Below are 17,499 nucleotides of genomic sequence, written 5' to 3'. Positions count from 1 at the left end.
AATCAGGCAACGTTCATCGCAAATCTTCATTTCTTAACCATTATTTTATTTTAACCTTGTTAGTACATGCGGTCGCTTAATAACTTCCGAGCTGAACAACCACACCAGCATGCCATGTATTACCTCCGACTACTGATGACAGAAGTTGCCTGGACCAAAGATGAATTAAAAGAAGCTTTAGATGGTGAGCTGCTGCCAGTTTATATATTTTGCCCATTTTAACTACATCTTTTCTATCTAATGTGTATTTTTACTTGTTTTGATTTTATAATTGTTTATTAGTCAAGCATTTTTTATCTCAACTGAACTTTGAGCAAAGTATTTTAATTTCATCTCAGTCTTAAATAGTATCTGCATTCATACTACTGTTCTATGGGGAGGGTATGGAGATTTTTAGTAATTTAGATTGACTTAGTGGTGGTGAGAAAACCTTTTAAAACCTTATTGTCATGTTCTAGGTTTTTAAGATCTAAATTTAGAATTTAAATAATCCTTAATGATAACCAAAACCACATTTGTTACAGAGGGAATATTAAAATAACAAAGCTTTAAGCATTTAAAATAAGTCCATTGTGAAGAAGCTTAGCATAATCATCAAAATATCTTTCTCTAAAATATATCTAGTTTAAAATTATCCACCAGCAGTAACTAGTCAATCCAAGAAGATCGTAAGCTTCCAAAAGTATGCTCAGATGTGAAGTTTGAAGTCCCTCACAGAAAAGTCCCACAGTTTTGGTGCAGACAGATTTCAAGAACTTAATCCCCCTAACTGGGGCTTCATTTAGTTCAAACAATCTGCCCTTAAAGAGTGCCTTTTAAATTCTGGGATCTGGACAGCATAAAAACACTTTAAGAAATTAATTCCATATTCCTGTGGAAGAAGTGGTTATGCAGTATGACCCATGGATATATAATTTGCCTCTTATTTTTTACAGTTGCAGTTGTGAAGTTCTAAAATTCTGTTTGATAGTCCTAGGAGAGGGGTCGCCAATATTGTGCCCCCCCCCCGTGTTTGACTCTTAACTCCCATTAGCCCCAGCCAATATAGTCAGTGTTCAGGAATGATGTGAATTGTTGTGCAAAACACCTAGAGGTCAGTACATTGAATATTCCTGTTTTCAGATGAGATTTCCAAATACTTTTCAGAACCCCAGCATGCTGAATGCCGTTCCTTTCTTCCACTCTCAAGTCCTGTTTCCCTATTACCTTTTAAAAGTCCAGATATGCAGCTGTTCTAGCTCATCAATTTTCTTTGAGTCTAGGGAAAATCAGAACATTGGAGAAAGGTACAGGCACTGCCATTCATCTGCTCACCAAGCATAGTTGGTGCTTTTCCAGGTTAGCAAGCTCAACCTCCGTCATTTTAAGTCTGTGAACTGTGTAAACACTCAGTCTCTTTCAAGACAAAGGGAAGCACAGTAATATTTGTTTTATACTCTCAGCCAGACTCGTACAATTTGCTCCACTTTGTTCAGGAACATTGCATGGGGCAGGGCAGGATATAGGTCTTGGGAAGAAAGCAGCAGATATTTAATTCACTCACTCCAGTTTGCAGCCACATAGCTCACTCAGGGTTCACGCTGCTCCACTTAGAAGCCCATGTCTGTTATCAGACAAAAGAACTGGGCCAACACAAACTCATGAGTGATTCTAATGACAGCAACAGAGAATGAAGCAAAGGGGAAATCACTATCCAATCCAACCTAGTCCCCATACACATCTTCAGGGCCAGATGTGCTAAATGGTCTTATGGATGAAATCAAACATCCTTCTAGTTTAGCATTCTGTTTGCAGCAGTGGCCATCTATATGCCATTGGAGATGCTCCCAAGCAGGACATGAAGACAAGAGCCCTCCTCTGCTGTCCCCCTCTGTTGTCCTTGCAGTAATGGGACAACTTCATTGGATGCAGCACTGTCTTTAAGTGACACTGAAACATCAGCACCGTCCGGACAATATAATCTCAGTCTTCTTAATATAATCTCATTAAGAAGTCCTTGCTCCACTTCACCACCCCACGGGCCTCGCCCTCCAGCAGCACCCAAGCAGGACTTCCTCCACATAGACTGGGCTGGGAGTTATCAGGGGAGGTGCTCCTTTAAATACTTGGATCCCATAACCATCAGTCAGTGCAGAATTTGTTGCAATATGATCGCTTCTTGCCTCCCTGTGTAACAGCCAGCATAATCATTCTGCGGTAGCTGCAGCCTCAAGAACAACCCCAAATACAGCATTCCTATGTTCTCTACCTTACCATCAGTGATATCAGAGATCTTATTTACACAGCATCTATTTACTAGTGATCCGTATGCCTGGCTGTAGACAGGCAGGAGGAAGAAATTTCTTTCCAATATTCTCTCCTCACCCCCTGACCCCTATGTAAGTTCCCCATCTTTCCCTTTGTACACTTCTACAAGGGAGTGGAGGTGTGAAATCTAGGTTATGCTGATTGTTTAGTTTCTAAGGTTGATTGCCACAATCCACTCTGGTGGCACTTAAACTTGTATTCACCATTTATATTCATCTACACTCACATGTGTTTCAGTGGGTGTTTGGATGTGCCTGTAGCTAAAGGCATTAATCCTACCATACATATCTATTAAAAGTTTAATTAATTTCAGAATAACCACCAATCTCTGAAACTGCCATTCAGAAATAATTGCTGTCAAGATGATGGGGAATGATAAACTACATGTTCTTTTATGTAGTTAACAGCTTAAGCTTTATCTTCAGCCACCACCTGAATGACTGTTACTATTTTTGAGGCTGGATGTCTGTTTAGCCTAACTGCAGTGCAGCATAGTCTGTCTGTCTGCCTTTCTCTTTTCTTTTCTGTGTTGGAATCTGGGTCAAATAACATGTGAATTCTAAGCAAGGCAAACTACGCAGTGAGCACTGCAATTTTGTCCTGGAAACTTTCCCAAACCTGAATATTTGTGAAGAAAACTCCCACTGACTTTTGTTGATTATTATAATTTTCTTTGTCATCTTCTAAGACATGTATTGCATTTTAGGATGATATAGGCCTTGATTTTCGAAATGGAAAATGTGATTGATTTTAAACATCTAAATATCTATTGTAGATGTCACCCTTCCCCGTCTCAAGGCCTTTATTTCTCAGCTGTTGTCACGGTTACACATTGAAGCACTTCTCCATGGCAATATAACAAAACAGGTTGGTTTGATACGTTTTTCACCAGAAGCAGATTTATACTGATAATTGTACGTAAAATCAAGGGTTTACTTAAGTTTCTCTATCTTTTGATCCATGCTTGCTTTTTAAATCTTCATAAGCTTTTCTGTCAGTGAGTCTCTCTTACAGGTTTGCTTGTCCAATATTGTTCTGTGGGTGTCTTTAACTAGAGAAAAGAGTATAAAATAACACAGAAAGGCTATTACATCTATTTGAAATGAAATCTGCACAATGCTGTATCCCAGACATAGGCTTCTGTTTCTTGTTGCATAACTTGGGGACAGTACAGGTGCACAATCATATCTGTGATGTCTCTTTAAGCTTACTTTTCACATTCAAGATTGAACTTTTCGGCTGTGTGATGCTTCCTTTTTGTCCCAGATAAGTAACTGACCCTGTTAAGTGATTTCTTAAAATCAAGCAAAACTACTTGAATGTTCAAGGGACTTGCATTCCAATATGTATTGGAATGAGCTTTCAGGCAGTTTATACTTCATGGTATCTGTGCAGTCTGCTTCAGTGATGAAATAAGGCTGTAAAATTGAATGCTAGATCCACACACTTAAGTTCTCAAACAGGCATATAATTTGAACCAAGAGCATGTATTTAAAATAGCTGAGAATGAAGTGAGTGGCTAATGTTAAATGGCAGTCTGTGAGCTGGAAATAATAGACATTGTGACTTTAATGTTATAGTATAAGATTGCCTGGTACAGCTTTGTGAGATGTTGGAATAATATCTTAGCAAAGGAATTTAATGCAGCGATGTTAATGGTACTTTTGATGAAATTATAGAGCTAGTTTGCTTCCATACCTACCTGTAAAATGAGACTAGGGTCTTACATATTTGCGCTAAGTATGACAGGTCTGTATTGCGTATGTTGGTTGGATAAAATAAGTAAGAGGAAGGTACCAACAGCCATGTTTGTAGAAAAAACTTTAAGGTACTGTATCTGTAGAAACTGTGTATATTTTATGTTAAGAGGCAACAGTGAATGAGCATGTCCAGCTCACTTATTTCTGAGCATCTTAAAATAACCCTTAATGCCATAGTAACGGTAAAATAATTTGACTTAAGGCAAACCAAAAGGGCAAGGTCTCAAAGTCCTCCCGCATGAACCATTAAGGACTAGTAAAAACTATTTGAGTCTCCCCAGATAGTGAACTGCACAGTGAACAATGACATCTACCATACCTGGATATTTGGTTTCATGGAAGAGGAAGTGGCGTTCCTTGACATTATATGTTTAATCAAACCACACCCTGGTTTAGCATTTTTAAATGTTGTCTTTTCTATGCAAGGTTACTTTCTGTGATGTTAGAATCCAAAAGGTTTTGGCTTACTGAATTTGAATTTTAAAGCACATTTTAAATGAGATTTTCTTGAGTTCAGATCAGTTGACCCAGCCTTGCAGTTGTCATTTTGAAGTTGCATATCTGAATATGACTGTATCTTTCAAAAAGGCTTTGGAGTTTTGCATCTCTATAAGCACAGTTAGCTTTTAACAGCCTTTATTATTTTGGATTTAATTTCAATACATCTTGATGAGTTTGTTTCCTGTATAAAGGCTTTCCCTAGAGTGACTTCAGGCTTTTTTGTAGATTTGTTACTCATCATCGTAAGGTTTTCTTTGGTACTTTAATGCATAGTGATTTTGATATCAACTCCAGAAAGTAAGACTCCTCTCTGGAGATGATCAAAGGGTTTTATAACATTGGCTTGTCAAAGGCATTTTTGCTGTTTGTGCAGCTGTATTGTTTTAGCCCCATGATGCATACACGTCTCTCGTAGTTAGAGGCTTAGGAGGACCATGGACTTGGACCTTAATCAGTGCATAAAGTAGGAAATGAAGGGGGAACTAAGGAATTGTGTGGTTTCACTAAATTTTCAGAAACCAAATGCAGAAGAGTAGGAGACAAGAGTAATATGGGGCCCTTTGACCCATGATAACAGCAGATGCTGGCTGTGGACATCAAAGTAGCAATGAGTTGACATATTTTCTGTAAATGAAGAGGGGTGGCAGGGAGGAAAAAACAATTCGGCCTTGTGTGCTAAGATGTAGGGCACAGGCATTGCATATAAAATGTGTATTATTATTTTTTAAGTTGGTCTTGTTTTCTAAAAGTATTTAAAACATAATGTAGAAACAGAGATTCAGCCTTTCAGTTTTGTGTGCTTCATAGCTGTCACACGTACTGACTCGGCTTTGCATTCCTAATGCTTGCATCTGCTGCAATTAGTAATCTCCTTTTCCTTTCTAATTTCGCCATTTTCCGTAATACCTGTTATCCTTCTGTGTGCTACCACATGGACAATTGCCAGGAGATGAATAAACTCTCTGATGAATTTCTTCTCTTCCAGGCTGCATTAGGAATTATGCAAATGATTGAAGACACTCTCATTGAGCATGCTCATACAAAACCTCTGCTTCCGAGCCAGCTTGTAAGGTATAGAGAAGTACAGCTGCCTGACAGTAAGTTTTCCATTGGGACATAAGCTATAAAACATATAAAGCTGAGGTTCATGGTGCTTACATTTGCAATAAGTCAGGATGAAATTTCTTGATTTGTTTTTTAGAAAGTGACTTGCTTTCAGTACAACATGGCAAATAATTCAGAATCAACGCCAAAATGATATGTTTTTTTGGCAACAATAGTCTAGGTCTGTGTTGTGAATCTCTGTGTTAGTTTTGGAGGAAAAGGTCTTCCTCACTGAATAGAGTGCAGAATTACTATACAAATGAAATCACTCAAGTCTCAGTATTTGACTTTCAAATATATATCCTGAATTTATTCACAGCGTGCAAAGAGTTAAGCACCGCAGAGTAGGAAAATGGATAGCGATGTGTAGAGGTGCATCATGGGCAGATCATGCACCATTTTGGGGCTAGTTGCTAATGTGGAAACGGGAACTACTGTTTACCAAACCACTCAGTGGCATTGTTTGGGGGTAATTATGCATCTGATTATAATATAAGCTGGAGTTCTTTGCTCATGGAACAAAGAAACCATGACTAGAAAAAGTAATTCATTTCAGTCCTGGGCCTCCAGATTGCATTTATATAGAGTACTTATATTTCTTCTCTAAACTAGTGTACATCACATAGAGAGTATATTTCCCCTTCCATTCAAATTCTGTTGACGATGGATGTTCCCTGCTTGACCATCTTTCAAAATGACCCTTTGCATCATTTTCATGTTTTTTTAGGAGGTTGGTTCGTCTATCAACAGAGGAATGAGGTTCATAACAATTGTGGCATTGAAATATATTATCAAACAGATATGCAAAGCACCTCAGAGAATATGTTTTTGGAGCTCTTCTGTCAAATCATCTCAGAGCCTTGCTTCAATACTCTGCGCACTAAAGAACAGTTAGGTAAATAATAGATTGCCTCTCTCCATAGATCACCTAAATATTGTTATGGTGAGCAGAATTTGGATTGTATACTTCAGCCACTATAGTTCAACATAACATGCTGTCCATGTGATGGCTGTGGAATCCAGCAATGGTTTGGGGCCCTTCATGCTCAGTGACAAATCAATGAAATCACTGTTTCAAAGAGATACAGGAGAATCATGAAAGTGATTTATACAATTTTAATATATATGCTGTTTTCTTCATGGTCAAAATGCATAATGTGAGATCCCTCCATTAGCTTGCACGAAAGCTAAAACCTGAGATTAGTTACGATAGTTATATCATCTATTCACTTGATGTAAGGCCATTTAAGGCACTAATGGTCATGTTAGAATTTGGCCAGAATTCAAGGGCAGAAATACAAACCCCTTCTGTCTTTTTTAATTATTTATTTAGTGAGTCTAATAGAATGAATTATTTGGTTTTTTTCAAGGTTACATTGTGTTCAGTGGTCCACGACGGGCAAATGGTATCCAAGGACTACGATTTATCATCCAGTCAGAAAAACCTCCACACTACTTGGAGAGCAGGGTTGAAGCTTTTTTAAAAACCATGGAGAAGAGTATAGAGGACATGTCTGATGAAGCCTTCCAGAAGCACATCCAGGCTTTAGCAATTCGTCGCCTTGACAAACCAAAGAAACTGTCTGCTGAGTGTGCAAAATACTGGGGTGAAATTATTTCCCAGCAATATAACTTTGACAGAGGTAAGAAGCACTCCCAAGCTGGAAATGTAATTTTTTTGGATGACAGCTTAACAAAAGTAACAATTCAGACCATCTAAAGTGTACCCACCATGCATGATAAAATAATAATATTTAGTTCTGGAATACACTTGGAAGATTAATTAGTGTCAAAGTCACAATGCTGGGATGCTGCACATAGCCGGGGCGACCCGGTCAGATGGGTGGGGTACAAATAATAATTTTTAAAAATTAAATTATTATTAGCTATTTCTGTGGTATTACCTATTTCTTTGCCCCATCTAGACCACATTCCATTTTTGAAACCTGCCTGGCATGTATTCTTATAACAGATTATGTGATGAGGGATTTGCATTCTAGAAATTCCAGTGCTGCCTTATCCCTTCCTTTGCATCAGTCTAAGAACATATGATGCTTGATGCAGATACTCCTGATCCATTAATCATAGTTAAGAACATGGAATGTCACATATGCACAGGCTTCAGAAAATGTCCTGATCCTTCAGGATAGCAATATTTTCAGTGACAGGAATATCCCAGGTATAGGGCGGTATATAAATTCAATAAATAATAATTATAATTACAATATGCTGAGGTGTTGTGATTTGAAGGAAGTGTAAATTGCATAATTGTATTAATTATAAACTTTGTTGTCCAGATAACATTGAAGTGGCATATCTCAAAACTCTTACTAAGGATGATATTATGCACTTTTATAAGGTAAGCTGATCATAATATTTCTGATTAGTTTAGCTTCTGATTGTAAAATTGTGTAAAATTTAAGGGAATATATTAATAACAGTTTGAGAACTTGATAAACATCACAACTTTTATCTAAATGGAGTACATACATATATCAGATGTTAAAATGTTGCTGTGTGCTATGAACATGACAATAGAGCCTGTGAGTATTCTTCTGTTTTTTTATTTTATTCCACATTCTTTTTACCAGGGTAAAAATGTTGCTCCCCAATTATTCCCTAGTCACTCATCAGAATGCTTGCTAACTTAATTCTGTGCATACTGTCAGCATAATTCAAACATGTAAATGATAGTTTTTCTCTCTTTTTTGCCTGGACAAGCCAAAGCTCTTTACAGGAACAATTATATATATCTGGTGTGGGTTAAAATTGTGACACTATATTCTAAAAGCTTTTTAAAGTAGATGGGGGTGGGGAAGAACAACTATTTTTGTTGTTGTTCTTTAGCCAGATTCTACAAAGCACACGTTGGCCTTGGGGACATCTCTGCAGCTACTATTGTCATTGTTACGTATAGCACCTGAACTGTTTGTATGCTGTATTTAAGGAAGTTATAGGGTTGTTTTAACCTTGCAATCATCTCTGTATGTATAACAGTAATTGGTGATTTTGCAAAATTAATAATATTGCCTTATTGAGCAGCTGCTTATTGCAATACAAGTACGTAGCAGAGGAGTCCTATAGTCCAACTCAGTGGTTCTCAACCAGTGGGCCGTGGCGCCCTGGGGTGGCTTGAAAGATGGTCACGGGTGCCATGGACAACACTGGCCTCGGTCTCTCCTTTTTTCCTTCCCTCCCTCCTCTGATACCCTCTTGCATCTCTGCCTCCCAAAGGCTTGCACAACTGTTTGTTGCAGCAGCCCTGGCTACGAGCTCCCCAGGCGAATGGTGTCTCTGGGGCTGGCCAGGGGATGCTTCCCAGGCCCCTGTGGGGCAGTGGGAGGAGACACCTCTCTTGGGGGGGGGCAGCTCAGAGACCAGGGGCGGCAGCTACCCAGAGGATTCCCAAGGAGAGGGGAGAAGAGAGGAGGCTGCGGGAACACTCCACAAGGGAGGGTGTTTGAAAAGGGATGAGGGGCTGCTAGCTGTACAGGCAGGGGGTGACATAGCCGGGCTCAAGACTCCCATGGGGTGCCACAGAAAAAATTGTTGGTCAAGGGAGCCATGGACCCAAAAAGGTTGAAAACCTCTGGTCTAACCAAGCCCAGCTTGGAAGAGACAAGGAGGAAAAACAACAACAGGAACAAAGAAAAGATAATAGTGTTATTGTTTTCCTGTCCTCCTCGTGGGCTTCCCATATCCATTGGCTTGGCCATTGTGAGAGCAGAATGCTGCAGAAGCTAGGCCTTTGGTCTGATCCAATAGGGCCGCTCTTACGATAGTAACAGCAGTCATGCTCCCAATGTCCCTAGAATAACCTCCCCAAATCAGGGGCAAGACTGCAACAACACTCGCATGCCACATGGACACAGAGAGAGGCAATCTGTGCATGCTAAGAGAGGTGTGCAACCATCAGGTCACAATGCCCACAACTTGCAAGAAACACAGAAAGCTAAACAATGCCAAAAGGCACAGCGCTAAAGCAGTAGCGCACATGCAAAACATTTTGCTTATCCCCTCCAAACTGCCAGTGGAAGAAAGCAATACGACCAGGTGGCAGTAACAAGCAAGGATGCAATGCGTGCAGCTTGCAGGGCAGGTAAAAATGAATACGTTAAACATATTCCAGGGCTGTTGATTCAAGTTCAGACGAACTAATTTCCCCCCTTTAATAGCTGATGCTTATTAAAAAGGGCATGGTCATTACAGTTTTGAAGTGACTCAGACAAATTCATGCATGCTTTTTGGATCTTTGGTTTGAATAGCCTAAGCAGAATACATGTTACATATATGCCAGTATTGGTTTTGGGAGTAGTACAACAGAACAAGGTGGAGGTAGACAAGGAAGCACATGACTCTTCAGTAGTAGAAGCCCCACTAATGAACCCTCCCCCCCCCCAGGCTAGAAACCATAAAAAAGGATATTTCCTTCCGTGCCCCAATGGTTGCAGAGCATGAAGCACCGGGAGAAGCCAAATGCACACGCAGCTGAAAGAGGCAGCATATAAGGGCAGTGCACATCCCTTTGGGTCCCTGTTTTCAAACAGCAGAGTGGATTAGGAGAGAGCTCTGAATCCCTATCCTGTCTGTCAAACACAGCTGCTCGGTGTGCAGTTAAAATGCATGGTTGCAGACTATGTAATCAAGAGGTAGAAGATGTGCTTTCAGGGTCTCCACACCAGGAGCAGTCGTGAGGATATCCAAGACGATAGCCATGCTCCTCCGGTCAATCCACCCCTTATGCACACACCCCCACACCATATTCCTCCATCCACACCCCCAGTCCATTCATTTCCCCCATCGCTGCATCTGTCCAGCTTTTGCATGCATACACACACACACTGCAAGAAGGGATGCAAGAAAGGGAATGAAACACTGTGCAGCATTTCTGTTGAACAGATTATAAGGCAGCTTCTTTGAAGTGAGGCAAACTTCTTTCTGCCATCTAAAAAAGTAAATTAAAAAGTATTTTGGAATTGAAGCGTCTCTTAAAAAAATAATTGTGTAAGGAGCTTGCCATTAACTGTCCCTCCCCTCCCTCCCCCCGACTTTGGAATGGAGATGCTTTTTCTAGAACCACTTTAGTTACTTTTAATTATGAATGCTCACTGTGTTCAAGTCAGTGCTAATAGAACTTGACTGTGCATTGCATCATGGCTTTCAGTAGACTTGTCATTACGGCCGATTAAGAAAATGTTAATTATTGATATAAGTGCATTGTAGTTAAATTATTTGATTACAGTTGTGGAAGGCAATTGATTTACTCCCCAGCTAATTCTGTTAATGAAGCTTTTAAAAGATTTGAGCAACTGACAGCTAGATCGACTTTGAATTGCTTACTCTTGCTATACATTTTAATATTGCTCTTAAGCATTGCTGGTGTTTCTAGATTATTCAAAAATGGCTCTCATCTCTAGTTAAGTGCACCTATTTCATCATTAATTTTATTTACCTTCCACAGTATGTGGAAGAGATTTTGGCAGAATTTCAGGTTTTCTTGGGCAGGCCGCAAGCACTATGTAACAGCCAGGGTGAGTTAATGGGGTGGACTCACTGGCATAACTGAAATATTGACAAGCCAGCCCTGCTCAGGATCAGGGAGGGGCCCAGTAGGTCAGTTTTGTTTAACACTGAACAGGTGTTTTCATGTTTGCAAAAGAGTGACTTGAGATTGTATATGACAGCATAAGAAGCAGCAGTTGGCTGCATATCACAGTGTGCATAGGCTACATATTTCTCTTCCTTTTTGGACATTCCACCCTACTTGGATAAAGTGTCCTGCTTGGGTCAGGCACATCTGCTCCAGGCTGGCAGACTTTCTTGCACACTTTGGTCTGCAGTGCAGATGTTCCTGTGCTTTTGTTGGAATAACCGATTCTCATCTCTCTTTCCTCTGTCTTTCTGTAGGAGATGTTGTCAGTTGATGCTCAAAGAAGGCACAAAGTATCCGTGCATGTACTAGCACGGGAAATGGATTCCTGTAAGTACTGAGTGCCTTTCTTTGTTTCCAAATAATCTTCACTCAAGTTTGCACAGAAAAACACTTGGTAGAACAAACAGAATCTTTTGCAAAGGATGGTTATGACCTCTAGTGGATTGGTGGGAGTATATTCACTCTCAGGAGTCCTGGAGAATAACAAATGTGAGAAAAGTTTGCAAGTGTGCAGATTTTCAAGCAGCACGAAAAGCAGTTCAACCCTTTGCTTTTAATGGTCTGTTTAATATCTGTGTATAAAAGTAGATGTTTTCCTAGAGGTTTATGAACTGCTGTTGTTGTTTCTTTAAACAGGCCCTGTTGTGGGAGAATTTCCATCTCAAAATGATGTAAACCTGGCACCAGCTCCACCACTGCCACAGGTAAGATGTTTTTTAATCATTTATGGAAAAAATGAGAGTGCCCAATATACGCTCCAACACTGTTATTACTCGCTCAGCCTTATCATGTTTAGAAGTAACTATCCCTGTGTTCAAATGAGGCTGGTGGTGCATATCACCACCAGGAAATGCATTGCTCATGGGACCTATCTGGCTGCTATGCTTGGGACAGCTTAACCACTGTGTGAACAAGCCTTTAGAAAAATTGTGAGTGTTGTGAATAGTATAGATTTGGGGTGTGGCACTTCTGGTACATGGAGCTAATTAGGCCCAATTAGGCTTCTGTATTTGGCCATTTGAAGCAAACCACACCTACCTGTCACACACAGAGAGATGTTCCTGTCTTAAGATTGTCATCATAACATATTGGATATATAGTTTTGTAAGAAGCCACTTTTCAGGCAATATTATCTCGTAAATATTGCATCTGAAGGAAGTTCTTATGTTAACAAGGCTTGGATCTTAGTTATAATTTTTTTTTTTTTTTTTTTTTTTTTTTTTTTTTTTGCTATTGGACTTCCGGAGGCGGCGCGACCGGTAATGGCTGCCTTCTCCGAGTAAGGAGAAGGGAGCTCCGCTGTAAACGGGTCGTCCGCTACGGCGAAGCGGAGACCCATTCAGGAAAACCACAGGTGGCAGAAGCCTGTGGTCTCGGGACCCGGCGGGCGCCAGAAGCAGCCCCCAAAACGTTGAAGGGACCCCGTAAGGGGCTCCGGATCGCGGAGGGGGTAGCGGCGCTGTGGGTCGTTGCGCAAACAGCGAAGTGAAGCCGCATTGCTGTTGCCGGTCAGCGCTGTCCTTTCTTCCTGCAACTTTTCTGAACTTTGGAAACTACAACCCGTGAGTAAATTTGGACATTGAAAACTTTCTGAAACTTTTGTCAACTTTCTGAAACTCTTTGAGAACTTTATGAAACTTTTAAAACTTTTTTAAAAAGTTGAAATCTGGCTGAAAACGGAGTGAGGATAAGCAGGAAGCCCATCTCCCGCTATACTGAACTTTAAGCAAAGAGCAGGAGGAGTGGAGACAAAAAGTTATGCGTTAACTAAATGCTGGCACCCTGTTAAAGCAGTTTTCTGAGTGAAAGACTTTGAGCTATTGACTTTTGCTGGTCATATTCGGGGTGCACTGATATTCTTCTTCTGTGGCACCAGTGGATTATAAAATAAATAAGAATCTCTGGTGCTGGAGCTGCCTGGATGAGCACCAGTTTGCAACTTTGGATACATTGAATTTAGGTTTTGAAACATTCTGAGTTGGAACTGGATACTTTGAAACTGTTGCAGTCAAGGCACTGTAAGAAACACTGTTTTGCTTTAAGTTTTACTCTGCTAAAAATAATACATTGTGGAGGCGATAGACATGGATTTAAATTTATAAGTTTAACTTGGATTTGATCTTTTCCCTGAAGACGTATTAAGCTCCCTCTAGAGGATTTTGGACTTACAGCAGTGACTTTGTTTTACTTTCCCTTTCCCGGCCTCTGTTTGACTATTGCATCTGGGACTCTGCTTTCTCATGGGAACAACTTGGATTGACCTTGGATTACAGATAACTTTGGAATGAGTGGCGCAAGGAGAAGAGGAAGGACTAAACAAACAACTCTAACTTTATCTGCAGCCTCACAGCGTAGATCTTCTGTGCCGGCCTTGCCTTCCACTTTGCCTCCAGACATAGAGGCGGCCTCCCTAATACAGGCAGGGGAGGGTGAGACAGAGGAGCTGCACCTGGGAGATATGGCTTCAGGGACAAGTAGCTCTGTCTTGGAGAAAATTTTGGAGAAACTGGAGGCTCTGGACAAGAAGGCTGATTTGCATACAGCTAAAATTGAACAGAACACAGAAAGCTTGAATAAGCTGACTGGACAAGTTGCACAGAATGCCCAGTCTATTGGAGAATTAAAGGAGGCTGTAGGTAAAAATCGTAAACTGGCTGAAGATACTAGTCAAAGATTGGAAGAACTTGAGAAAGAAGTAAGACCACTCAGCAAACAAGTTGGAGAACATCAGATTTACTTTTTGATGACAGAACTGCGAAACAGGGAGACCAACTTGAGGATACGGTCAATACCAGAGGTGGAAGAAGATAATTTTATTGAATTTCTAACTAAGGAATTTGCCAAGTTTTGGAAGTTAGAGGAAAAAGACTTTAAAATTGTATCTGCTTTCAGGCTTGGCAGAGTCAGAAGGACAGAGAAGCCCAGAGATTGTTTGATAACATTGAGATCAAAGGAGGAAAGGGACAAGATTTTGGGCCTGCACTACGAAAAGTCACTAGACATTTTGGGCAAGAGAATTGAAATCTACAAGGACATTCCTAAGCAGTTGCTGGACCTTAGATCTAACTACACGGAATTGGCAAGACTGTTGAGAAGCAACGCAATTATCTTCAGGTGGGAGTTTCCACAAGGATTATCCTTTACCTACAGAGGGAGAAAGATCAAAATCAAAACAGTGGAAGATAGAGACAAGTTTTTGGGAGCACACGGAGAAGACCTCCACAAAGGACTTGGATTGCCAGCGCCAGAACTTCCAGGGGAGCCCGCCCCCTCGGATCCTCAAGGACCGGAGAACAAGGTACCACCCCAGAAAGAATAACCAGACCTATCCAGGATGTCTCTGCAGCTTTTGAGTTGGAACATAAATGGCTGTAACAGTCCCGAAAAAAGGTCTAAAATTTTTCATATTTTAAAAAAGGAACAATTGGACATTATATGCTTACAAGAAACACATGTGATTAGGCTCCACAGAAAGGTGTTAATAAATAAAAGGCTTGGTCAAGAATTTATATCATCGGATACAGTTAAAAAGAGAGGTGTAGTGATCTATGCAAAAGAGAGCCTTTCACCAAAATTTCTCTTTAAAGATGAAAGTGGAAGAATCCTCGCAATAGAAGTACAGTATCAAGGAGAAAAAATTTTGATATTAGGAATTTATGCTCCAAATGAAGGAAAATCGGATTTTTATAAGAAGTTGCACGAGATCATGCTGGATTATCTGGATTATAACAACGTCATCATGATGGGGGACATGAACGGGGTCGTATCAACAAATATGGATAAGTCACAGAACCAGAACATTACTAAAGAGGGAAGACTACCTAAGACCTTTTTTGAAATGACTGACAATATGGACTGGGTTGACATCTGGAGAGTTAGAAACCCCCTGGGAAGAGAAGGAACATTCTTTTCTGAAGCTCAACTGACTTGGACACGAATCGACCAAATATGGATAACTAGAAGTCTGGCACCTAAGGTGAGGAAGGTGGAAATCTGCCCCAAAACATGCTCCGACCATAACGCCTTGAGAATGGATATGACATTGATCCCAATCGGCTCCTTTAGATGGAAGATGAATGATGGCCTGTTTAGAGATCAAAGAATTGTAAAGAAGGCCCAAAAAACCTTAAAGGACTATTTTGAGATTAATTTGAACACTACGGTGGAAAAAAGAACTATCTGGGATGCAAGTAAAGCTGTGATGAGAGGGTTCTTGATTCAACAGAATTCCTTAAAGAAAAGACTGCAAAATGAAAAGAAAGATAAAATTCTGGAAAGTATCAAAGAGTTGGAGAAGAAGTTAAGATCTAACCCGAAGTCCCAACCGATTCTGAGAGAAATTAAACTTTATCAGGCGCAATATTCCAAGCTGATAAATCAGGAAATAGAATGGAAGATTAAAACAATGAAACAAAAAACTTTTGAATCGGCAAATAAATGTGGGAAACTGCTAGCTTGGCAGTTGAAAAGGAGACAAAGATTAAATACAGTAACAAACTTAGAGGTTGAAGGAAGGAACATTCAGAACCCGGGAGAGATTAGAAAGTGCTTCCAGAGGTATTTTAAAAAGTTATATACTCAAGGGCCACAAGATGAAATAGAGATTACACAATTTTTGGAGAGAAATGGATTAGCAAAGCTGTCAGAAGAAAATAGAACAATTTTAAATGGCAAAATAACACGACAAGAGATTGAACAGGCCATCCTGAGTCTGAAACAGGGCAAATCACCAGGGCCAGATGGACTGACCTCTAACTACTATAAGATATTGAAGGATTATTTGATACAACCTTTGTTGGAGATCAGTAATGAAATAATGGAGGGGAAGAAGGCGCCTGAATCGTGGAAAGAAGCATTTATCACATTGATTCCAAAGTCAGAAACTGAAAAGACACAACTCAAGAATTACCGTCCCATCTCCCTTTTAAATGTGGATTACAAAATATTTGCAGATGTTTTGGCACGAAGATTTAAGAAAGTTTTAAGTGAGATAATCCATAAAGACCAGGCAGGCTTTCTCCCGGGCAGACATATGTTTACTAACACAAGGAACATCATAGACATATTGGAACTTTTACAAACAAACATAAACACTAAAGCAGTTTTAATTTTTATAGACGCGGAGAAAGCCTTTGACAACATTTCTTGGAAATTTATGAAGGGGAATTTAAAAGAAATGGGAGTGGGACGGGGGTTTGAGAACGGGATTGAGGCAATATATTCAGAACAAAAGACTAAACTGATAGTTAACAATGTGGTTACAGAAGAGTTTAAAATTGAAAAAGGTACACGACAAGGCTGCCCGATTTCCCCATTACTGTTTATTTCGGTTCTGGAAGTGCTCCTGAATATGATTAGGGGGGACCGGTTGGTGGAAGGGATTCAGGTCGGAGCGAAACAATATAAACTTAAAGCTTTTGCAGATGACCTAGTTCTGACATTACAGGAGCCGGAGTCTAGTTTGAAAAGAGTACTACAACTGATTCAAAACTTTGGTCGAGTGGCAGGATTTAAGCTAAATAAGCAAAAAACTAAAGTTTTGGGGAAAAACATGACAGATATTGAGTTGGAACAGCTTCAGAAAGAGACAGAACTAAATGTGGTTAAAAAAGTTAAATACCTAGGGGTAAACATAACAGCAAAAAATCTGAGTTTATTTAAAGATAATTATGAAAAATGTTGGTCAGAGATTAAGAGAGACTTGGATAGTTGGTCAAGATTAAAACTTTCTTTGTTAGGCCGAATAGCTGCCATCAAGATGAATGTATTGCCAAAAATGTTATTTTTGTGGCCTTCAAGAACCATATTGTCAGAAAATCAGTTTTTAATGTCTGGACAAAATATAAAGACTTACTGGAGAATAAAACTCCGAGGTGGCTGTCACCCCTGGAGGCTAAGGCTCGGAAAAGAGCCAATATGGAGGCCAACTGGCCAAAATATTGGGAGATAATAGAAAAGGATGGTGACAACTGGAAATTGCAGAGTTTAGAAAAGATGAGAGACAAAGTGCGAGACTGGTTACACTATGCTCAGATTAAAGAAGTGTTTAAAAATGACAAAAAGCTAGGATTCCAAGTGGAAAAGTCAAAGTTAGAAACTGAACTGTTAGAACCTAAGACTAAGGTACTTTCAAGAATGTATAACTTGCTGCTGAAATGGAACACACATGACGAA

The 17,499-nt window shown here is 39.9% G+C and overlaps 1 protein-coding gene across 14 annotated transcripts in view; it reads left to right on the top strand.

Annotated features, from left to right (window-relative positions):
- Positions 1-17,499, top strand: part of IDE (insulin degrading enzyme) — a 62,140-nt gene that overhangs the window by 39,284 nt on the left and 5,357 nt on the right. For all 14 annotated transcript variants that reach the window (XM_083616138.1, XM_083616137.1, XM_083616134.1 and 11 more), the window contains exons 17-24: positions 64-184; positions 3,083-3,174; positions 5,554-5,665; positions 6,400-6,567; positions 7,043-7,315; positions 7,970-8,031; positions 11,580-11,652; positions 11,962-12,029. In XM_083616138.1, coding sequence (XP_083472264.1) covers positions 64-184; positions 3,083-3,174; positions 5,554-5,665; positions 6,400-6,567; positions 7,043-7,315; positions 7,970-8,031; positions 11,580-11,652; positions 11,962-12,029 — 969 coding nt within the window. The remainder of the gene's footprint in view (positions 1-63; positions 185-3,082; positions 3,175-5,553; positions 5,666-6,399; positions 6,568-7,042; positions 7,316-7,969; positions 8,032-11,579; positions 11,653-11,961; positions 12,030-17,499) is intronic.

This window comes from Podarcis filfolensis, assembly GCF_964270895.1.
Source record: "Podarcis filfolensis genome assembly, chromosome: 5".
Lineage (NCBI taxonomy): Eukaryota > Metazoa > Chordata > Lepidosauria > Squamata > Lacertidae > Podarcis > Podarcis filfolensis.
Note: the sequence above shows the minus strand (reverse complement) of the source record. Positions and strands in the feature narration are given on the sequence as shown.